Source organism: Myodes glareolus, chromosome 5 (assembly GCF_982192425.1).
Source record: "Myodes glareolus chromosome 5, mMyoGla1.1, whole genome shotgun sequence".
Taxonomy (NCBI): domain Eukaryota; kingdom Metazoa; phylum Chordata; class Mammalia; order Rodentia; family Cricetidae; genus Myodes; species Myodes glareolus.
This window is the reverse complement of record NC_142030.1, coordinates 93841350-93865775: the sequence shown is the minus strand read 5'-3', so window position 1 is coordinate 93865775 and position 24426 is coordinate 93841350. Positions and strand designations below refer to the sequence as shown.

Sequence of the window (24426 nt, the reverse complement as noted above, 5' to 3'; positions counted from 1 at the left end):
TTTGAAAAGAACTATTCCTCCACGGAATCCTGAAGAAAGGCGTTTAGAAATAGGAATCTTGAGGTCCTCAATTTTTCTAGTGTTTTCAAGCCAGGTGTAGTGTGTGAGTGTGTGTGTGTATGTGTGCGTGCGTGCATGCGTGCGTGCGTGTGTGTGATAATTATTAACTTCATATGCAAACTAGTACTCACAAAAAGGGCTTCCCAGAGAACTAGTAAAACATTATTTCTGGGTGAGTCTTGGAATGTTTCTAGACCTTATAAATATGTGAACCAGTAGTATAAATAAAAAAGATGAACTTCACAATGTGGGCAGCCATCATCTAATCCATTGAGCACCCACCCAAACAGGGTGGACAGATGGAGAAACAGTGGATTCTTGCTCTCTTCTTACCCTGGGACATCCCTCCTCTTCTTTCCTTACCAGTTAGAGCTTCCGTTTGATTTATAAAGGGTCCAAGAAGTTTTGACTATAATTATGCTATCAATTGCTAGAATACCAGCAACAAATCCTTGAGGGGGGAAAATTAGGTAACACAGTTAATAGAAATATTAGCAACGTTATATATAGTTCGTTCACAATGGTAATACACAGTAGTTCTAAGACAAGTTAAAGAAAAAAATAAGAGAATGGGTTGCATTGTTTATGGTGTTCTTATGCCATAGTTAAACAAGACCATGTGGTTTTACAGACTTCTTTAAAGAAAGAGCAGTGAAATGTTTTAATAATCATAGTGTTCAAATAAGGTTGTTAGTAAGTTTGAGAAGAGTGTGAAGTGTTGCAACATAATCATGTTCAATTTTAGTTATTTTGTTCATGGGTATTCAAATATGATGGCTGAAGCCAGATTTAGTATTAAATGCAAGTAATCCTAGCATTGCTCTGGTATGCCCTGTGATAGGCCGAAGCAGCTTCTTTATTCATTAACCAAACACATTCCCAGCATACAGAGGGGAATGTCACATCAAGGTCATCATGGCTGGACTGTGGATGCTGGCACAGCATGAAGGGCTCAGAAGCAGACAGACTACAACACATTGCGTGTTCACTTTATGGTGTGGAAAGTCCTCCTGTATAAGTGTTGCTTTTATTGGTTAATAAATACAGAAGCTGCTTTTGGCCAATGGTTTAACAGAATATAGCCAGGCTGGGAAAGATACAGAGAGAGTGTAGACACAGTCTGGGAGAAGCCAGTTAACCTCCACCAGAGACAGATATTCAGGAACTTTACCTGGTAAGCCACAGCCACATGGTGATACACAGATTAATAGAAATGGGTTAATTTAAGATATAAGACTAAACCAGAAATACGCTTAAACTAGTGGCCAAATTTAAGATAACAGAGCTAGCTAGAAAGATGCCTAAGCTACTAGGTCGAGTGGTATTGCAATTAATATACTTTCTATGTGATCATTTTGGGTCTGGACGGCCAGGAATGAATGAGCAGCCTCCACCTACAACCTGACTTATCTCTCTCTCACTCAGAATTGGACCATGAATCCCTCCTTCCCCACCACCAATCCATTTCAAAGCTGCAGCTGAAGTATTCTATCCTGCACAGACGTAGTAAAACTGCCATCTATATTCTTACTCTGTAAGTAGACAGTCCTTCACTGTTAAACTACAAATGACTTGAGCACCGACATTACGCTGTGCTTATATTGACAACCTCAGCATTAGTGTAAGATAGTGAGTGCACGTGGGTGCTTGGAGAAGTTTCTGCACAACCCAATCACTGTAGCTTCTGCTGTTCTAGGAAATACCAGGCAAACATAACATATGCAGGTATAAGTGGACATGAGCTTTTAGGAGAGCTTAAAGAATGCCCTGCCACCAGAAACTAATTCTGATGATGATACCTGGATAGAAACATACACCTTTTGCTCCAATTGCATTGAAATCTTTGCATATGGAACTTGCTTTAAAGTATTTCAACATCAAGCCCAAGAAAACAGGTGAAGCAATGGATTCATAATTGGTGTTAGCCTTACTTCATGTATATTACAGAACAGTCTACAATTAAAATTCAACTGAAGATGATAAGATTATATTCAAAGCCTACACGTTTGTGTGGTCATCTTTAGGTGAATCAGTAACAGAAAATATTGGAGGACAACATGCCTGAGAAAGTACAATTTCAAAAAAACTGAAAATAATTCACATGAGATAATCAAAAGACAACATTCTTACTACTTAAAGAGATGAAAAGGAATCTCTTAGTTAGTAATAAAAAAATCACATCTAAGAAAAGAAATTTCAAATATTACATAAGACAAAAGTGTGATTTATTTATCTCTATTTTCAAGAAAATGTGGACTCCTTTAGTGGTTTAAATAATACTCATGTACTTTATATACATTATTTTGGAAGAATAGAAAATACTGCTCCTTTAAAGGTAGCCATTGCTTGGCATCTGCTAGGATGTGGGAGACTGGTAAGAGAAAGCCCCAATGTTTCTAAAGTCCGCAGATGCCTAAGCTCGTTCGATGAACTTGTATAGTAATTACAGATAAATTAGAATCTGTAAACCTCTAATAAAAGTATGCACACAGGCTGGAGATGAAGCAGTTAAGGCCACTAGCTTCTTTTCCCGAGGATCTGGGTTTAATACTCGGCCAGGTAGTTCACAACCATTTGTAACTCTCGTTCCTGGGAACTTGACAGCCTCTTCTGGTCTTTGTGGGCACTGACGGCACACAGTGTACAGACATACATGCAGGTCAAACACCCATAAACATAAAACAAAAGAGAAAGAGTGCATTCCTAAGCACTGTTGCTAGTTTAATGAGAATGAAAAGAAATATAGAAGGTAAAAAGAAAAATCGTCTGAGCTAACCATTAAAATGGGCGATTTAGTAACAACATTAAAATAGTAGTTACTATAATTAGTTAATTGATTAAAATAGGTAGGAATTAAGTCAGTTTAGAAGTAACTCAAGTGTATACAAATTATTTGATTTCTGAGTAGTTAAACCTCAAAAATAAAACAGGATGAATTTAAATCACTCCGCAAGACTACAGGATATGAGAGCCAACCATGACATTTATAGTTAGTATGGACATTCAAAGCACATCAGATATTTCAAATAAAACTGGCTATTCCTCTGCTGTTGTCTAACATTTGGATATTTGCCATATGTTTTCTTTTATTCTCTTTGCAGGTGATAATCCTCAGTCAAACCCATCAGGTAGATTTGGATTTTTATCATCTTAAAGATAAAAAGGTCAAACAACTCCAAGCCCCAGCCCGTAAACAGAACACTTGGGATTCAGGTAGGCAGCCAAAGTTCAGAACTGGTCTGGTTGGCTACACTTCATGCCTATGTACTATGTGGAAAATTGCTTAACCACAGGCAATTTCAAGATGTAATGAGACAGCTTTTCCTGGATTTCTTCACTTCTGTACAAAACACAGGTATTACCATAAATTAAATTCAGTAGAACAAAAAAGGAGCATATTGCTCGTGTATCGTAAAGAGGAACTTTGACCTTACAATCATTTTTTCTTTGAAATGTCATTACTATCCTAAATATACTTGGGGACCAGGCAGGGCTGTCCCTTCAGGGTAGTAATTATAGGGGGAAAAGACAGCATTCCAAAAAGGGAATAGGGCTGGGCAGCTGTTTACTAACACAATATTCAAATCTAACTGGAGAAAAAGAACTAAGAATAAATTTTTTAAATCATCATAATTTCTGCTTACCCTAATTTTTCATAGTGCCAAAATAATGAGTAGCATTGGGATATAAATTACAACATCAGCAGCAACAAATCCTTGAGAGGGGAAGTCTGGTAACACAGAAGTGCCAGCAACGACCTACCCTGGAGTTTCAGGATGGTAACACACAGCAGTGAGAAGGCCAGGTCAAAATAAACAGGAGAAATGAATTGCATTTTGCATGTGGTTTCCTCATGCCAGAGACCCAGTAATAAATACTGCACGTCACTCACTTGTCTTCTTGGAAGGAGAAACAAGTAAATTACTTGAGCCGTCTCAGTGCTTCAGTAGTAAGACCTGACAGCACTGGGAGCAATGGGCAGTGTGTCCACATAACCTTGCTCCAACTGATGTGCTTTGCTGATCAGTCAGTGGAAGGTGCTGACAAAAGATGCAAATTTAGACCTAGAAGGTACCCGGGAATTCACTCACATTCGGTAGGTAAATAATTTGAACCTCAGGGAAAAGCTATGTACGTTTTGTAAAGAGGCCGTTTGTAGAGCCCATAACCAACACATGACGTTCCCCCACGGGGAAGATGCTGCCGCGGGACTACAGAGCAAACAGTGTTGACTTTGCCTACAGAGTACGCTTCTCAGGGCTCTGCCACTGCACGCACAATCCCATCTCGGTACGGGATTTACCTTACTACAAGAGCCCTTTGGAGAGGAACAACAGCAAAGGGAATTTGGTAAGTGCTCCACTACTTTCATAGCCCGGTTTGCTGCTGTTTGCTTGGTTCTGGTCTGGAATGGAAGGCAGGGTCTTGCACACGATGGGCAAATGCTCCACCTGCTGTCTCCTCGCATCAGCCATTCCCCCCCTTTCCTTTCTGCCCCGCTCTCTGTCCCTAGACTCCACTCGTTTGATTTGTACTCCAAAGGGGACTGCAGATGACCAGAGAACAGCACGCAAAGCTGACACGTCTAATAACCCAAGCACGGATGTTGCACAACTGTGCTTGTGTGCACAACTTGAGAATCAGTGATTCCCACAACAGGGGGACTTGTACAGCGTCTTACCTGCTGCTTCTTTAACTGATCCCCCAGCCCCACACTATTAGTTCAGAAAGACAATTTAATCCAGATTGCTCCAAAGTTTTGAGATTCCCTTCCTCTCCCAAGTTTTCATGAATCTCATCACTTCAATGTCTAACTTAGAATTTGAAGGAAAAATGAAGATAGAAAATATAAACATGAACCTGCCTGGGTGGCAGAAATGAAAAGCTATTTTTAAAGCATGAATGTATGCTCAAATAATCAAGATTTTTGTTCATTATTGTTCTGCATTGCAACAAAAACATTACTTTTAACCCAAGGTTCAGGCCACAATTTTGATGGCTCATAACATTTGGATGTACATATTAGATATGCTGGAGAGATGGTTCAGCAGTTGAGAGCAAGCATTCCTCTTGTAGAGGACCTAAGTTCAGTCCCCAACACCCACAAGTGGCTCACAAACAGCTCCAGTGGATCCAACACTTCTGCATTCATGTGCGCAAACCCACATATACATAATAATAATAAATGCATGATTTTTAAAATATTTTGAATTATTCAAAAGCCTGTATATCAGGTGAGGTTCTGATTAATATATAGACTATCATTTCCTGGCTAAAAAAATTAAGTCAGACACGTTTCTGCCAACTGATGTTCCTTAAATGGTGCTTGTCACATCGTGTGGGCTTGCCTCTTCTTTTCACAATGTCTCATTTGTGAATCTAGCAGCATGAGATGTGATCCATCATGAATAACTGAGACTGTCGAGGTTAGATTTGGAAAAGGGATTTTTATATATGTAAAAAGTACAGGAAAATTATTTTTATAAATGCAAAAAGTACATATAGACAGAATAAACTGATTTACAGTGTGTGGGTGGAATTAGTATTTCATGTGTGGTGATAAATCAGGGGGAAAATGCCTGAACAGATTCTTAGTGGAGGAAGACAAGAAAGAGATAGGGTGGGGACTGACCCTGGCAGAGCCAGTGTCCAAACATTTAAAATTCACACCAATGGCATTTCTAAGGCAAATTAAGGAACTCTAATGATTTCTACATTCACTTAGAGGAATTAAGTGGGGAAAACTGCAAATTTTCTAGTATATTACCATTTAACCGGCAAAAGCATTTCCCCAGGGATAAAGCGTAATTATAAATACACATAAAAACTTCCAAGGGACACTCACTTCTCTGTACACCCACTAAAAATTAAGTGAAAAACACTCCCAGTTGTCTATGGAGAGAGAATGAAGGAATAACCATCTTCTCTGCAGGGTGGGAGGTAATGACCTGATTCAAGGGTAAATCTACAAGGTAACACTTTCGCCAGCTGTCTGACTGCAAGAATGAGTTGTCAAAACACAGGTAAATCCCAACATACCCTGAAGAAAGTCTCCTGAAAAGAAGTGCACACACTTGAAGAATTCCAGTGTGAACTAGAGAAGAGGGGTGCCATTCATCAGCAGAGCTTTTGCCTGATATGTGCAAGGCCTGAATTGCACTTTAAAAATTATATTTATTTAAAAAATATGAAATAAGTATTTCAAATCTCCACAAACACCACGGAGTAAGTAACAGAAACTCGGGCTTTAAACTCATCACTTTTACAAAGCATTAAATCAGAAAATTTTTTGTTGGCTTAGAGTATATTTATTTCTATATAAAATATAAAATGGACACAAGCAATCCCACCTCCTGCACTATTTCTAATGAACACTTAGCTTAAACATAGACCAAGTGCAAAAGTAACACTAGAAACTAAGTCTCCACTTTCAGGTTCATGTCCCTTGGCGGACACATTCATGTATGAAATAGGGACATCACTGGTAAGCACATAGTTTTAAAATAAACAGCTTTTCATAAGAGGGTATTTTCAGTTGCATATTACTTCAGGAAGCTACTTTGCTATATTGCTACTTAACAATTTCTCTTACTATTTTGTTCAGGGGTTTGTTGACCTTGTTAATAAATAGCAGTAACCAATACCATACAAAGAAAAAAACTGAGCAAATGCTAGGGAAATTCAACATTGACATTTTTACCCTCATCAACTATATCAGCATTAAGAGCATATATTTGGTTTTGTTTGGTTTTGTTGTGGATCGAGACAGGGTTTCTCTGTGTAGCACTGGTTGTCCTGGAACTAGCTCTTGTAGACCAGGCTGGCCTCGAACTCACAGTGATCCGTCTGCCCCTGCCTCCCGAGTGCTGGGTTTAAGGGCGTGCGCTACCACCCAGGACAGAATATATTTTAAGAGAACTTTGCTGAAAACGATTATTAGAGGTGGAGGGAGCTGTCATCAAGAATGAGCCCTGCCACATCTGGACTGTAACAGAGATCTAAAACTGGAGATTTAGATCAAGAGCTTAAAACAAGAGCCAGTTAATTACACAGCTCTTTGGATAGAAACTGTATTGACAGCTGCTTTTATGCTTCTTCTGTCCCTAAGACAGCATACTGACACACTGGGCAGTCAGTGCTACCTGACTGACTGGCCAAATGATCTGAAGCTGTCCTATGGCTTCCTTAGAACAAGAACACTGCTGGGAATATGATGGAGCATACCGGGTGCCTAACGGTGTCCACAAAACATGCTGGTAAAATGCATGGACCCATCTTCCCTTGGGTGCCCATAGACACCGCATCTTTATAGTTTTCCTCAGACAGTTAAAAGATAACATTCTCTTCCAGAAATACTGATTAGGCCTCCCATAGTGATGGTAATTTCTTTTAACTCCCTGTGAGTCAAACTTACCATATATAAGACGGTCATCACCTAAAAAATAAAAGGGGAAATTAATACAGTTATAAAACTAAACATTTTAACTTTTCACTCATTTGCTGACAACTTAATATATGTATATATTAGTCAGCTATAATACTTTCATAAACTAAAAAACCAATCATATATATGTATATATATATAATAAACACAATTATACATTATTTACTTCAGCATGAGCACTAATATTTGAATCTGTTGGACAGTTGCCAATGTCAATACAAGCCACAACAATTCTAGAACACCAAAGCAAATATTTACATTTATTGTTATCTGACTTGATGACAAGAAACAAGTTTGAAACGCTTGAAAGGAGAATAAATGGCTATAATCTATGATCAAAAACTACCAAACCGAGAATGGAGGCACAGGCCTGTGATGCCAGCATCTGGGAAGCAGAGACAGAGGGTATCAAGAGTTCAAGATCATCCTGGGCTACATGATGAGACTGGCTCAAAAAACAAGGATAAATCTTATAATAAAAACTGTCAGACACTCAAGTCCCTTTCCACAGATTCTAACAAAACTCAAAATTACCATATCAACATATTTCTTATATTGTGTAGTAAAGTCAAAGCACGACTAGGGAACACTGTGACCATAATCAGTTGGAGACTGTGGAACCCTGAAGTCTTAAATTCCCACCACAAAACATTAGACCTGCACACAGGAAATGTGAACAAAATCAGCTCACCTGAGGTAGACCTTTCTTTCTTTTCAGATGTTCCTGTTGGATGATGTGTGGTTGTCTCGTTATCAGGCACACGCTGTGTTGCTGTAATATGAGCAGAAGTGAATCTTTGGGTAGCAATCGACCATTGGTGTGAAAATGGGGGCTTTCGCGTTGCTCACAGATTCTGTGCTAAAGATTTTGCTGTGGCAAATCTCTGGGTTGTTTGTGCAGTCTGTACAGCAGAAGGGTTAGCTGTGGTAGGATTCTGAGCTATTGGTGGGCTCTTCACAGATACAGAATTTGATATGTGGGATATCTGAGCTGTTGCTGTTTTTGTGGTTGAACTTTTTGCTGTGATGGATTTCTGTGGAGTTAGTGAGATGTCTGTAGCTGGGACAACTGTTGTATTAGATTTCTGAGGTGTTGGTGGGATTTCTGTAGCTGGGACATTTCCTGTGTTGGGTATCTGAGGTGCAATGGGTCTTCTGTAACTAGGATATTTACTGTATTGGCTTTATTGTGGGGGTGAAGACATTTCTGTTGCTAGAACATATGCTATGTTGTGTTTCTGAGGTATTGGTGGCTGTTCTGTAGCTAGAAAATTTGCTGAGTTGGTTTTCTGAGGTGTCAACTGATCTTCTGTAGCTATAACATTTGCTGTGTCGGGTTTCTGAGATATCTGTGGGTCTTCTGTAGCTATAACATTTGCTACTGTTTATTAGGCATTAGTGGGGCTTCCATAGATGCAATTTTGCTTTGATAGGTTTTTGAGATTTGGGTGGAACTCTTTTACCTGTAATATTGACTGTAGTAGGTTTCTGAGATGTTGGAGGACCTCTTGTACCTGGAACATTAACTGTAGTGGGTTTCTGAGGTAATGGTGGACCTCTTGTACCTGTGGTTGGTTTTAGAGACGTTGATGGAACTCTTGTAGTTGGAACAGTAACTGTTATTGATTTCCGAGTTGTTGTTGTGATCTTGGGTTTCTCTGTAAAGAAAACAATTCTAAGTTAAAAAATAGCTAAATCTTGTTGGCCAAGTAAAGCTTTCCTTGTCATGCCTTGCTCAATGACCATTATCCTTCTCCGCCCAAAAACACATAGACAAGACTTTTAGGAAACCAGTCCTTATTATGTCCCTCACAATGCTGTGTTATTCTTATTAGTGCTTATTACTGTACATAGCAATGACTTTCAAAACAATAATCTGACAAATATGACCTGTGTTATGATAATATTTCCCACCCCCTCACCCTTCCATTGCTCCTGTGCATTCCCACACACAGCCTCACTTTACATGAGACAACTGAGACCAGTATACCAGGTAAAATAAATCAGACTCTGAAAGATGAATGTTTCAGGATTTCTCTCAATTAGTGAGTCCTAGATGTTATAAAACTGCCTAAATGTCTTATATGTAAGAAATGAAAGTAGAAGTTACATCAGTGTTGCTTGGATTAATTATACCAATATATGACTAAAGAGATTTACAATATTGCAGGTTTTAAGCTTTTCTTCTGTGTTGAGAGAAACCACAGAGTTGAAATAACATCTTACCATGTGACAGATAACACATGTCTCCATTTTCCCCTCAAAGTTATCTTCCTCTGCTTACATCAGGACCACAGAATGCTTTTCTATAAAAGCGATGCCATCAGCTACTCCGTTCACTGTCTTCAGAACGTGCTAGTGAAGGCACAGACTTGTTCCTCGCTGCTTGCCTTTGGGGGGCTTTCACCCAGCCCCTCCCAGGAAGCACTAAGTAGAGCTAAACTGGGCTAAATCTTTGACCTCTCTTAGATTTGTGACCCCATTACTCTGCTAGAGTCGTCCATGCATTGCTTAGTTTCCTGGGCTTGGTAGGAGAGGCAGCTTGTTAGGGTTAGGGCAACACCCAGGTGAGTGACTGACGCTCTACTCCAGGTGGTCCTCTACCCCAAAGCTCCACAAGAAACAACAAAAAGACACTGAAAATGGATCAGGGGCCATCTGAGGAGCCTGTGACCCAGGGCATCTCGTAAATATTAGTTAAGGAGTTACAAGTCTGTCTCAAAGATACAGGATATTGCATCCTAATAATATTTTGGAGGAAAGAGACATATCAACCTTTTTTTCTAAGACAGAGTTTCTCTCTGTGGAACTGGCTGTCCTGGAACTCACCCTGTAGACCATGCTGGCCTCAACTCAGAGAACTGTCTATCTCTGTCTACCGAGTGCTGGAATTAAAGCTGTGAGCCACTACCACCCAGAATACATTGCTATCTTTTACCAGGAAAACTTTTCTGTTGATTGGCGACTTAAATAACACAAGATTTTACTTGTCTTAAAAAACCATCCAAACAGTAAGTATGCATAAATATACACTTTGTGAGAGATTGTGTACACGAAGAGGAATGCACAGATTACCTGTGCACTGGGGTGCTGGGCCGCTCCATTCTCCCTGATCACCATTCACGGTACAATAAATGGAACTGTTTCCAACCAGGACGAAGCCTGTGGCACATGAATAGGTGACAGATTGTCTATAGACGTAAGTTTTACTTTCTCCTTGCATTTCTCCATTCTTAATTTGTGGTGGATCTGGACAAAGAATTTCTTTAAAAGAATTAAAATATCTTTTTAAATAAAGGTAAACACTGAAACTAAAACATACTATAATTTTTTGAAACAATTAAAATCAACTTCTTTTTTTTCCTGAGGTCAGTTTTAGCACTGAATGAATGCTGACAACTGCCTATTAGAATTGTTCTCAACATGTGGGTGGCAGCACAAAGTCTACATTCTTACCTCTAGGATAAGGAATTTTAGGGAAGACTGATTAACTGAGTCCTTACACAAGGCAAAAATTACTATCAGTTGAATTAAAATAAATAAAGTGCACACTATGTTGTAATGGTTATACTGTAAAAAGGATCCCTTTCTGATAGTTATCCTAATAGCAAGACCAATGGGTTTCATCTTCTTTAGCACCATTAAGTTAATCAAGAAAATAATATAATTTCATGTGCACATAAAATTAAACTGCCAAAAAGGAACTTAAGCAGGCATAGGATACTATCAAATTCGTGATACATTTTAAACTAAGCAAGAACCACTCACTGGGCCAGTCCCAGCATACTCAGAGCAACTAACACATAAGAACTGTCCTATGAGAAGAAAAAAAAGCCAATTGAGGAATTTACTTCTTGGGTCTTAAAATCTAGTGCTGAATGTGCCTTGCCCTCTCTGATTGGATGGGACTGGGATGGGAGGGTGTGGGGAGGGAATGAGAGGAGGGGAAGGAGTGGGAACTTGAAATTAAAAATATTAAAAATCTAATAAAGAAAATCTAGTGCTGAAGGAGACGGGGGATGTTGCATACATAAAATGTAAAGGCTACCACAGAAGCAGACATGGAAAGACAGAGACGAGACATTGACCCGCCTAGGAAGTCCTGAAGGACTCTTGATGGGGAAGACTCAGCCAGGCAAAGGGATTGTAGGACCTTTTAGATTGATCCAGATGTAGAAGGACAGTGTAGATGCATCAAAAATTATGAAATAGTGCGTGGGTGACAGCTCGGTCAAAAATACTTCCTGTATCAGCATTTGCTAAAACACACATTAAAAAGTTGGGCTTAGTAGTGTATTCCTGGGGTGTCTGGGGAGGTAGACACAAGCAGCTCCCAAATCAAGCAACCCCAGGTCAGTTGGACACTGTCTCAAAAATCCAAGAATAACAACTCCTGCTTAATAACAGCTGAAGTTGTCCTCTGTACCATACATGTATGTGTGGGCACATGTGAACATCACATATGTGCATATGTAACATACACATGCAAATATACATGGGGTGGGGAGATCATGAGATAGGTATGTGTGGTGCCTCATGTCTGGAGTCCCAGAGGCTGGAACAAGATGATTGCTGTCATGCATGTGAGACCAGTTTGGGCTATAGTTAGAACCTGACTCAACAAAGTAAATAAAGCAAAACCTGCATGCCAAAAAGCAGGCCAGGTGGTGTTTGCCTGCCTTCGACACCACTAGAAGCTTAGATCTCTAATTGCTCAGACATTCTGATAAGCTTGAAGAAGGAAAATACATGGAACATCTGTGTTTCAGAAGCATCACCCTGGGCAGACTATGAATGAAGTAGTAATGAGATACAAGGAAAGCCCATTCTCCAAACCCGGGAATTCTACCTACTGAGGTTCCTACACAGACCCCACATTTAAAAGGTGTGCTCTGCCCTACTGCGGCTTTCTTGTACTAACTGAAGTATCTATAGGACTAGTGAATATGTCCAGTGACCGCCCATCCTACCACCCATTCCTCCAGTGTAGGACACACTCAAAGTCAAGAATCTCCTGTGCCAGCTCCTCCTCCTGGGTTCTTTCTGCTAGCTCCCATTCTTGAGGGCGGTCTTTGTTGGTAGTGTACTCATTTCTAGTGCAAAGGACAATGAAGTCAGCATTAAGTTCATGGTAGACGTGGCTCGAATGTATAGGATTTGCTGCATTCTTATGTGTGCCAGAGGATCCAGGAGCCTCACAGTTGTGTAGGAAAGGGAACAGTAGCTTTGGGGCCATGGGTCATTGTTAATATTCAAACCTTGGTCTTAATAATGTTAGGAGTAGTCCTCAGTACAAGAGTCCAGATGAAGAGAAATAAATGGTATTAGAAGTAACACAGAAGGGAGTAAGACACAGCAAGTACTTCCACATATTGTGGAAGTAGTAAAGAAAAATACCTTAAAGAAGCTAAAACAAAGAGGACTGTCTGGGAAGACAGCCATAGTAGAGAGGCATTGATCAAAGGTGCAGGTACCATCAGTTAGCTGAAATTAATCCTAAAGAAATAATAAAGTAACAACAGTGAGATAGGAAGAGCAGATCCTCCCGAGAGTGAGGCTTCATTCAGTCATGTCCGCCCCCTGCCCATGCTGTGTTGGCATTTAACTAAAGACAATCCTTGAATGTGCCCATCATTGCTCAGTCATTTTCCACTGACCAGAGTCACACTGGCGACCAGGGCACCCTCACCCATCTAAGTACCAAGGCTGCACACTTGAACTGTCACCAGCTAGCAGTTCACCTCCAATCACCTGTGCAGAGCTACTCTTCAGAGGACTCCGTCTTCTCTAAGGGGCTGGTCATGCTCCAGCAAGTATATGGGCAACACAAATTGGACTGGGTGTTGTTTGTTGTTTTTTTTTTGAGGGGGAGGGCTGCAAGGGTGGGAGGTTAGATCTGGGAGGAATGGGAAGTGAATGTGAATGTGATCGGAGTGGATTGTATGAAATTCCCAAATAATTAATAAAAATGCTATGTTTGGGGAAAAAGAAGAATTTACTTTCCATTTTTCCTTTTGGTGATGTCAAAAACAAAATCAAAAAAAAAGTAAATTAATGTGGAAATCAAAAATAGAGTCTCGCACTTGGGATTGCAGGAATAGGCAGTAACACTGGATTGCCCAGGGACAAGGGATTTCCCAGGGGAACGTGGCTATCAGTAGCTGCTGATGGGGAGGTGGCTGAGAGTCAAGAAGAAAACAGGCTGTTGCTTGGGTAGAGCACAAACAGGACGTGGGCTCTCTGCAAACACTTCTGCACTAGGGCGCATCCCTGATGGGCACTTTTCTGTGGCCCTGTGGCAGCATCTGCTAGCAAAAATGCTGGCTTCAGCCTGGAAAACCGCCTATCCAGGCTTTAGGCCAGCTTGTCTGGGCCAACAAACTATGTATTCCAGATCCTCTTTCAGCCTCATCTTTTAGTGTCGTTACAAAGCCTTTCACTATGAGTGGGACATAACGATGGTAGTGAGTGGAAATGACATGGTGGGTTAGCAGGGTGGGCCCACGATGGGTGTCACGGGAGTGAGCTTCTGGACAGCAGGCTTCCTATGAGGTGTTTCATGGCAACTGATTCCACCAGAGGGTCAGTCCACAAAGGACTGTCTGTTCAGCTATCCTCCTAGTTACACACACACACACACACACACACACACACACACACACACACACAGGACTTAGCATTAATTTCAAAACCATTTTTAGAAGTCATTTGAAGAAGGTGTAAGTTAAATATCAAAGGAATGGAGTCTACATTTTGGGGCTTAGTGGGACTTAGTGGCCTCAGCATACCTGAGGACCAGAAACCTAGCCCTCAAACAAATAAACAAACTGCAGGCATCTCCCTTCTCTCAGTTTTTAAAGGGAGCCATGTCTCTAATAGCCCTACAGGTGACTGGATTCCTCTAATGATAAAAACGTCCTACTTTAAAACCTTCTAGGTAATTATCTCAGCTGATAACCAACTCTAGAAAGATTCAGGTAGGCAACACTGGGTCTTAGAGGAAGAACATTTGTGGTAAAAGACCTATATTAAATGCCTTGATGGGACACACTTTTGAGAGATGAAACCGTGGGGACTCTGAGGGACATTTCCTTCCATGAAACTGGGAGATCTCCTGCTTCTCTGATTATGACAAGGAACGGTTAGACAGCAAATGACCAAGTATAATGTAAATCAAAGTCAGTTCTTAATTCTTAATGAAATTATCATGTAGTTAAGGATATTAATGCTAAGAGGTAGCTTTAGGAGCCCTCCCATTGCTGATAAATTAAGCCTGTCATTAGTAGAGACACTGAAAAGTTGTAGTACCACAAATACAGGCTGTGAATAATTCTTAAATGAGAAATAATTGATTTCATTAATCCTTTGGCCCCACAATGTGAGGACTCAGGCTTTTCAAAAGGAAACGTACCTATGCACTCTGGGAATTGGTCACTCCATTCGACAGTCTTTTCCGTAACGTAACAGAAGACAGAGTCTACACCAACTAGCTTGTACCTAAGGAGAAGAGAAGGCTGCTAAAGTCAGATCCTTAAGTTTGGTTTTTTTCATTCTCCAGTCCATTATTTTAAAAGATTGAGTATACCAGAAGACGGAGACAAAATGACAGCTGATAAACATGTCCATTGAAATTTAAAAGAAAACTGTTTAGTTCACGGAAATGATACTGAAACGGCAAGACTTCCAGACATGCAAAATGCTTCGTTAGCTTACTATATAGAAAATACTTAAAGGAAGAAAACCTTCTAAAATCATGTTTGATGAAACCCTTTATTCTAAATTCTAAACGAACAGGCTTCATGAATAACAGAGTGCATTTATATTTAAAGTGTTCATGGCATAGCACGGCAAGAGCTTACACTATGGTAAACTCCTGACCCAACCGAATCTCTGTTTAATAAAGGCAGCGGCAAAGCGCTCCTACCTCTTTCCTGTCTTAAAGTTGGAAATGCATTTTGCTTCATTTGTTTTTAAGAAGACGTTCTGAGAACTTTACGTATGACTGTAAGGAGTTTGATCAGCTCCAAAACCACTTCCTCCGCTTCCAACCCCTCCTCTAGGTCCACTAGGTACCCTTCTCCCCTAATTCCATGTGCTCCTCGGGACCCACTAAACTCAGTGCTGCCTCTACCTGATATAAAGTGGTGGTGGTGGGGGAGCGGCAACCTAGCTTGGAAACACAAAGAAATGAACTGAAGTTTCCCACTGCCTGAGACACTGACGGCATTAATTAAAGAACTTGCTTGTTTACACAAAGAGCTAAAAAAGCCCTAGCGACCTTCTATTAGGAGGAGCATCTTCACACTCAGCATTTTTAAGCCCATGACCTCACAGTGTGTCTGCATACAAAAACTCAGATGCAAATTAATATTTAAGTCAGTTTAAAATTGGCTTGATTTTTAACACTGTAAAGATTGTTATTTTTGTATCATCAACAAATTTCAATTGTTTCTTCACTAATCATATTTATAATTACAAACATATTGGAATCTAATAATCTAGAGACGTTAGAAGCATAAAAATCTTTTCCTGGCCCACATTACCGATACTAAATTTACAATTAGCTTATGGCAAGGGTTCTTTGGAAAAGGCATTATGTCTTTCCACTTATTTTCAATAGCTTTCCTTCTGACATTCACATGCATGAGCATCGCTATGCGCATTTACATGCATGAGCATCCCTATGTGCATTTACATGAGTGTGCATCTCTATGCGCATTTACATGAGTGTGCATCACTATGCACTGTTCATATCACCCCCACTCTCACTATGGGGGATTATTTTGCTACCAACTAGTGAACAGGTCACAAATCTATCATTGTCTACTGAACCCCTAATTTGTTGTCATTAATTAAACTTAAAGCTTTAGTGTGATGAAAATTACCCTGTGTTGCATGAGAAATATATTCCTGAACCAAATAATATGTCCGTTGGTATGTTGATATTACCATTTTGCAAGTCTCCAGGATTAGGACATGATTTTCCTAAAAATAAAAGAAAAAAATCAACTTTTTTCTTTTTTCATTCAATTACTAGACATAAATAAAACACAGGTCTAACTGTACTGAATATGTTAATGGATTAAGACGGTAACAGTAGTCATATATATGTGTGTATACACACACACAATGATCACAGTGAGTGGGGAAGACGTGGTCTGAAGGGGAGTAGCGATGAGGAAAAGTAAAGGTCTACATGGAACGTGACAGCAGAGGGACAGAAGACCCGGGATCAGGAACCAGCAGGAAGGGGAGAGACAGTGAGAGCGGAATAAGACAAAGTAAAACGACCCGATGTATGAAAATACCCCAGAGAAACACATGAGTTCCATTCGAACTTAAGAAACAAAATTTAAATGGGGGGGAAAGTAGAGAGAAGACTGGGCTGGTAATGTTCTTTCTATGTAAGGGCGAGTGCCTGGCTTAGATCCTCGGGACACACATAAAAAGCTGGCCATGGTATCAAGCACTTGGCAGCAGAGCCAGGCAGAGCCCTGGGGTTCACTGTGCAGTCAGTCAGGGCTCCTAGGGAAGCCCCAGGCCAATGACAGATCCTGACTGGATATAAGGTAAACAGTACCCGAAGAATGACACCCAAGGTGGTCCTTTGGTGTACACGTGTATACACACACACACACACACACACACATATACGAGAGAGAGAGAGAGAGAGAGAGAGAGAGAGAGAGAGAGAGAGAGAGAGAGAGAGAAATATGTATACACATAGAAGCAAACACAAAAGAACATTAAGGGCCTGGGGAAATGTCTCAGTAAACGACGTGCTTGCTTATTGTTTGGGACACAACGACACACACCTATATTCTCAGTGATGATAGGAAACAGAACCTCAAAGCCAGCAGGGAGGGAGGGAGAGGACATCACGGTTATGCGGTGAAGTCCCAGGCCAAAGCACCTAAGGACTGACACCTAGGGATGTCCTCTGACCACAAACACATATACCATAAACATGGACAGTCATACCTACTTATTAGCACATACATGCATGCATGAAAAACATATACACACAAACAATAAAGATATTTTTATGAAATAATCTGCACCTTGAATTTACATGATTTTTACTTTCTAATTATAACTTAGGACAGCGGGAAAAAAATAAATATGAGACACATACCCAAAATCATCCTCTAAGTCACTGATATTTCTAACCCTTACATTTTTAAATTTTACATTCATTTTTTTTGTTGTTGCCTCAAAAGCAACATAGAGTATATCATCATTTTAGGTAACCTTAAGTAAACATGAAATCTGTGTGTAAGTATTCCTAGTATGTAAACATTTGTCTAATTAAAAAAACACTCAGCTGGGCAGTGGTGGAGTACACCTTTAATATCAGCACTCTGGAGGCAGCAACAGGCAGATCTCTGAGTTCAAGGCCAGTCTGGTCACCAGAGAAAGTTCCAGGACAGCCAAGGCTACACAGAGAAACTCTGTCTTGAAAAACAAAAACAAAATTCATTGATTATTTGAAGAATCATTTATATATATATATAATATATACGTGTGTGTGTGTATTTCCAGCACATACGATATGTATGTGTATATATGTGAATATATGTACCTGTGTATATATAAGTATACATATATATGTACATATATGTATACACACATATATTTCTAGCACAAATGGAAGAGATATTTCCACAAATACAGATGACTGGGATTACTTTTTCAAATTATACTCACTTTTACAAAATTCAGCAACTGTGGACCATTCTAAATTATCAAGGCAAGTTGATTTAACTGACAGTGAAGGTACTCTTTGATATCCTGGCCGACACTCATATTGCACAGTGCTACCAATCGGGAAATAATTCACATTGATATATTCCGTTTTGAGGGATGCAAAAGTCACTCTTGTTGGAGCACTGCAGCTTTCTAAAAGGATTAACAAAATGACAGAAAAAGTAACAACACAGATTATAAAATAATCGACATCTCATAATATCTGGCAGTTAAAGCACCCTAGTTTCATTTAACTATTTACTTATTTTTTAGTATGGATCCTTACCTCTTTATATATTCATTTTTAAAAAAAACCGCTGTGGTATTTGCAGTATATCAAGTGTATTCATATGCATGCCTTCATTTCCCGGCTACTAAGTATCTAAGTTTCCCCATTAAATGTTAATAATAATAATAGGAATAAAAATATCTTGTATTGATTGAATATTCCTAAGTGTTTTACACACACTTACTTATTTAATGTTACAGCAGCCCTTGGTAACGAGGGCCAGATGGACCAGCTGTACATCAAGCATGCACCAAGTGTAAACAGTGGAGCAATGAGCTCTCGCAAGGCAAGGAGTAGAGAAAGAAATGGTGGCTCAGTAGTCCCGAGGCCCAAGCTTGAAGCCTGGCTTTTTGGCATAAGAGATCCTTGTCTTGTGCACATTATTTAGCTTCTGGCAGAAGATTTCCTTAACTTTGAAACTGAGAAGAGTCCCCACATCCATAATTCATGGGGTGACTTGAAGGATTAGGTGAAGCAATACTGAGGGAGAGTTACCAACTCTAAAGCGTGGTAAAGGCTGGTGGCTGAAAATACAACTGTAGAGCCTGTTTCACGTATGGTTTCAAGAATTCGTTTTGAATGATTCTGAATTTACTGTAGCTTCTCCTAATTCAGGTCACTCAAAGGCAGCAATCCAGTCTTTTATCTCTACTTTTCTGCAGTCACAGAATGATATTCTGATCCATGATGGGCCACATACATAAATGTGGTTCCTGCAGGCTGAGGCAGGAGGATTTTGAGAGTCCATGAGTTCAGGTTAGCCTGAGCAAAATACAGTCAAACAAACAAACAAACAAAAAGATATGGTGAAAACAAACAAACAAAAAAACTAGTGCTAGTTCATTACTTTATAAAGAAAATTAGCATGGCCTCGGTGTACAGTGTCTGTAAAGCCTAAGTAGTGGGCAGTAATGCCTTATGCCCTGAGGGCCACTCCTCTGTCCCTAATGAGCTACAAATGCCAATGCAGAGGAACATGCTACACAGGCTAATAGTGAGAGAACAGGTAACAGGCAACACCACGGAACCTGGGTGGCAGACACCATCCAGTTCTGAATCCCTGTGCTGTGTTCAGATACGCCAGAATCACCTACAAACTGCATCTTAAAGCTAACATAGGGCTATATGTACAACAGATTTTTTTAAAGTAAGATCTTAAAATGTCTCCTAAGAGTTGTACTCTTTACTTAACAAAATGAAGTTGAAGAAAGCAGATCACCTGGGTGTGTGTCTCAAGGTACTTGCCAAATATATTCACATATAATTTACTCCCTGAACAGGACCTATCATTTATTTTCTCTATTAGACTATGCATTAGAAAGAAAAACTCTTTTTTATTGATTTTTATTGAGCTCTACATTTTTTCTGCTCCCCTCCCTGCCTCTCCCCTGCAGCACTCCCACAAGGTACCCATGCTCCCAATTTACTCAGGAGATTCTGCCTTTTAATACTTCCCATGAAGACCAGATACATATAAGTCTCTCCTAGTGTCCTCATTGTTGTCTAAGTTCCCTGGGATTGTGGTTTGTAGGTTGGTTTTCCTTGCTTTATGTTTAAAAACCACCTATGAGTGAGTACATGTGATAATTGTCTTTCTGTGTCTGTGTTACCTCACTCAAAATAATGTTTTCTAGCTCCATCCATTTTCCTGAAAAATTCAAGATGTTATTTTTTTCTGCTGTGTAGTACTACATTGTGTAAATGAACCACATTTTCCTCATCCATTCTTTGGTCGAAGGGCATTTAGGTTGTTTCCAGGTTCTAGCTATGACAAACAATGCTGATATGAACATAGTTGAGAATATGTCCTTGTGGCACAATTGAGCATCCTTTGGATATATACCCAAAAGTGGTATTGCTGGGTCTTGAGGAAGGTTGTTTCCTAATTTTCTGAGAAATCACCACACTGACATCCAAAGGGGTTGTACCAGCAATGCAGAAGTGTTCCCTTTCTCCACAACCTCTCCAGCATAAGTTGTCATCAGTGTTTTTGATCTTGGTCATTCTTACAGGTGTAAGATAGAATCTCAGAGTTGTTTTGATTTGCAGTTCTCTGATGACTAAGGATGTTGAACATTTCCTTAAGTGTTTCAGCCATTTTAGATTCTTCTGTTGAGAGTTTTTGGTTTAAGTCTGTACTCCATTTTTGTATTAGATTATTAGTTCTTTTGATGACCAATTTCTTGAGTTCTTTGTATATTTTGGAGATTAGACCTCTGTCTGATGTGGGGTTAGTGAAGATTTTTTTCCCATTCTGTAGGCTGTCATTTTGTCTTGTTGACTGTGACCTTTGCTTTACAGAAGCTTTTCAGTTTCAGGAGGTCCCATTCATTAATTGTTTCTCTCTGTGCTGCTGGGGTTATATTTAGAAAGTGGTCTCCTGTGCCAATGCATTCAAGTGTACTTCCCACTTTCTCTTCTATGAGGTTCAGTGTGGTTGGATTTATGTTGAATTCTTTGATCCTTTTGGACTTGAGCTTTGTGCATGGTGATAGATAAGGATCTATTTTCATTCTTCTACATGTTGATATCCAGTTATGCCAGCACCACTTGTTAAATATCCTTTCTTTTTTCCATTTGATATTTTTCGCTTCTTTGTCAAAAATTAGGTGTTCGAAGGTGTGTGGATTAATATCTGGGACTTTGATTTGGTTCCATTGGTCCTCCTGTCTGTTCTTATGCCTATTCCAGGCTGTAGCTTATGCAAATACCAGTACTGTAGCTCTATAGTAGAGTTTGAAATCAGGGATTGTGATGCCTCCAGAAGTTCTTTTATTCTACAGGATTGTTTTGGCTATCCTGGGTTTTTTTTGCTTTTCCATATCAAGTTGAGTATCACTCTTTCGAAGTCTGTGAAGAATTTTGCTGGGCATTGCGTTGAATCTGTAGATTGCTTTTGGTAAAATTGCCATTTTTACTATGTTAATTCTGCCTACCCAAGAGCATGGGAGATCTTTCCAATTTCTAGTGTCTTTTTCAATTTCTTTCTTCATAGATTTAAAGTTCTTGTCATACAAGTCTTCCACTCTTTTGGTTAGAGTTACTCTGAGATATTTTATTCTATTTGTGGTTATTGTGAAAGGTGTTGTTTCTCTGATTTCTTCCCCATCCCTTATATCATGTGTACAGGAGGGCTATTGATTTTTTTTTTTTTAGTTAGTCTTGTATCCTGCTACATTACTGAAAGTATTTATGAGTCATAGAAGTTTTTTGGTAGAATTTTGGGGATTGCTTATGTAAACTATCATATCATGAGCAAACAGTGAGAGTTTGACTTCTTCTTTTCCAATTTGTATCCCCCTTGATCTCCTTTTGGTGTCTTATTGCTCTAGTTAGGACCACAAAAACTATTTTGAATAGATATGGAAAGAGTAAACAACCTTGTCTTGTTCCTGATTTCAGTGGAATTGCTGGGAGTTTCCATTTAGTTTGATGTTGGCTGTTGGCTTGCTGAATATTGCCTTTATTATGTTTAGGTATGTTCCTTGTATCCCTGCTCTCTCCAAGACCTTTATCATGAAGGGATGTTGTATTTTGCCAAAAGCTTTTTCAGCATCTAATGAGATGATCATGTGATTTTTATTTTTCAGTTTGTTGACAGACTTCCGTATGTTGAACCATCCCTGCATCTCTGGGATGAAACCGACTTGATCATGGTGGATGATAGTTCTGATGTGTTCTTGGATTCGATTTGCCAGTATTTTACTTAATATTTTTTTAAAAGTAAGATCTTAAAATGTCTCCTAAGAGTTGTACTCTTTACTTAACAAAATGAAGTTGAAGAAGGCAGATCACCTGGGTGTGTGTCTCAAGGTACTTGCCAAGGACCTATCATTTATTTTCTCTATTAGCCTGTGCAATAGAAAGAAAAACTCTTAATGAAGAAGCAGGACCTGCTATAGGAAGTACCGCCTTCAATTAGCTGGAGTGTGAACTGCCAACACGTATACTCTGGGGGTTAATAATGCTAGAAAACTATCAATTACCAGTCACTCCAAAGAGGAGTAAAAATAACCTCAACAAGATACACAGTCCCATAACATTTCTAAAAAGAAATGAAGAACTTACTATTACAGAATGTGTCCAGACTCGACCATTGATCATTTTGACAGGACACTGTGTCTTGCTTGCCTGGAATTTTTCGATAGTCTTTATTACATGAATATACCACAAAGCTTTGTTCGGGAAAACTGGTTTTTCCATCCACCTCTGGCGTGGCATTAGGTATTTCTGGAGGTGGGCCGCAGTCACCTAGGAAGATGAGAGCAGATGTAAAGTAGACACCCTCCCCTCCCCCGACAGGATTTTCTTTCCCCACACCTGGAATAAGGAAAGCAGCAATGGCTCTTTACTTCCTCCCCTTGCTCAACCTTCCCAACAGGAACTTGCAACGCCTAGGCTCTCACCAACACAATACAAAATTAAGTAAAAGTAAATATTCGCTACCCCTAAAGAAGAGGTTCAGGATGTCCTCCACTCCGATACCACGGCTAGGCTCAAGTTAAGACACTAGAATGTATGTTGCCTGACGCTGCTTGTTGATGAACTCTTCAAGGGCACAGATGGTCCGCATTCGGTCATCCACCTTGAGAATTAAAGAACCCGGAGCAAGGCTGGAGATTCGCACTCAGCTCTCTCTTTTGACCCGGTCTTGGGTCATGGGATCCAGTCGCAGCCCAGACAGCCCAGCACTCCACACCCATCCCTCCTGCTGGCCACGGGCACCTGCTGGGGGGGGGGAGGGGGGCGGATTACGGGGAACAATGCCTGACGAGCATGCGCACTCCCTGCCGGCCGCTGCTCAGTCATTACCGGTGGCGCCCAGCTCTTGGCCACTCACCCCGCACGGTCGGGGACAGCAGCAGCAGCAGCGGCAGCAGGGACAGCAGCAGCGGCGACGGCGGCGATGGTGAGGACCGAGTCCCAGGGCCCATTGCCCCAGGTAAGAGTGAGAGAGAGAGTCCGGCTGCGGCTGGAGCTGTTTCCCGCCTCGGTTACTTGAGGGGTTGGGCGGGGCTCTTGTCACCATGGGTGGGGCGGCCCACGTGCAGAGGGCGTTCCCTCCGTGGCGTGGACGTGATTTGAGCGTCACCCTGGGGACCCTGCCTTGGGGTGGACCTGCTATGAGTTATGTGTCTGGAGAGGGACTGTGTGTTTTCTAAAGCAGGGGTAGGCGCGGTGGAATTTCTGGGTCAGTGGGAGAGCAGTGGGAGAACAGGGCACACCCAGGACCTCTGTAACTTCAGCTGCAAGATGTCAGATGAAGGGTGGGAACCAGTGACACAAGTAAGTTGTCTTCTAGGCCTCTCCATGGTGTCAAAACGGAAAGTAGGAGATGAGCCAAGAAGACAAGACTAGACTAAAAGAGAGCTGGAGGCTGTTGGGTCCAGGGGAATGGCACAAAGAAGAGAACACCATCAAGTCTAATAAACCAGAAACAAACTTTATTCCAGAAACCAGATCCCAGAAAAAAAACAGAAGCAAACTTAAAAATAAAAAACACTGCAGGGCACAGAAGCTTATCAGCTAGCTGAGACCACAGCCAGAGATGGTGTTTGTTAGGCTGTGGCAAAAGGCTAGTTTCTGAACCCACCTTTTATAGGTAGGGCACCAAGTATTAGGTATGAACAAAGGAATTTCTATGACCTTGCCCCCCCACACACACACCACAGGTCAGTCAAGGTAGACCCTAAGGAGGGGTGTGAGTCTAACACCAATGGGTAACTAAGTAGCTGTCATGAAATATGTAGATTACAGCAAAAGTCACTAATTGCAAGAAAACAGGTGTCTTTAGCAATTAGTGAGAAAAGGGACTGTTAGTAATACCAGAAGATTAATAAATTAGAATTAATTGGTTCTTAGGCTGGGAACTTAGAAGATAACAGAA

General features: G+C 40.4%; 1 protein-coding gene and 1 long non-coding RNA gene across 4 annotated transcripts in view; one reads left to right on the top strand and one right to left on the bottom strand.

Annotated features, from left to right (window-relative positions):
- Positions 1–294: 294 nt before the first annotated feature.
- Positions 295–23511, bottom strand: LOC125398094 (complement decay-accelerating factor, GPI-anchored). 2 transcript variants are annotated; one of them, XM_087906559.1, is made up of 10 exons: positions 23380–23511; positions 22608–22790; positions 18212–18403; positions 16390–16489; positions 14916–15001; positions 10580–10768; positions 8968–9162; positions 8196–8276; positions 7475–7495; positions 295–511 (listed from the first exon to the last, which is right to left on the bottom strand). In XM_087906559.1, the coding sequence occupies exons 1-10, from the start codon at positions 23471–23473 to the stop codon at positions 420–422; spliced, it is 1233 nt and encodes a 410-aa protein (XP_087762685.1). In that variant the 5' UTR covers positions 23474–23511; the 3' UTR covers positions 295–419. The 2 variants fall into 2 exon arrangements, with proteins under 2 accessions (XP_087762685.1, XP_087762684.1); XM_087906558.1 differs by lacking the exon at positions 295–511 and having other exon boundaries at positions 6292–7495.
- Positions 23387–24426, top strand: part of LOC146894997 (uncharacterized) — a 112326-nt gene continuing 111286 nt past the window's right edge. For both annotated transcript variants that reach the window (XR_015737942.1, XR_015737941.1), the window contains exon 1: positions 23387–23481. This is a non-coding gene — a long non-coding RNA (uncharacterized LOC146894997). The remainder of the gene's footprint in view (positions 23482–24426) is intronic.

Excerpts from the sequence above, each read along its gene's own strand:
- LOC125398094 (XM_087906558.1), bottom strand. The coding sequence starts at position 23,473 with ATGGGCCCTGGGACTCGGTCCTCACCATCGCCGCCGTCGCCGCTGCTG. Across the intron at positions 10,769-14,915 it reads CCAATTCCCAGAGTGCATAG|AAATTCTTTGTCCAGATCCA; the intron begins GTACGTTTCCTT and ends ATTCTTTTAAAG. Across the intron at positions 9,163-10,579 it reads CCCAGCACCCCAGTGCACAG|AGAAACCCAAGATCACAACA; the intron begins GTAATCTGTGCA and ends TTTTCTTTACAG.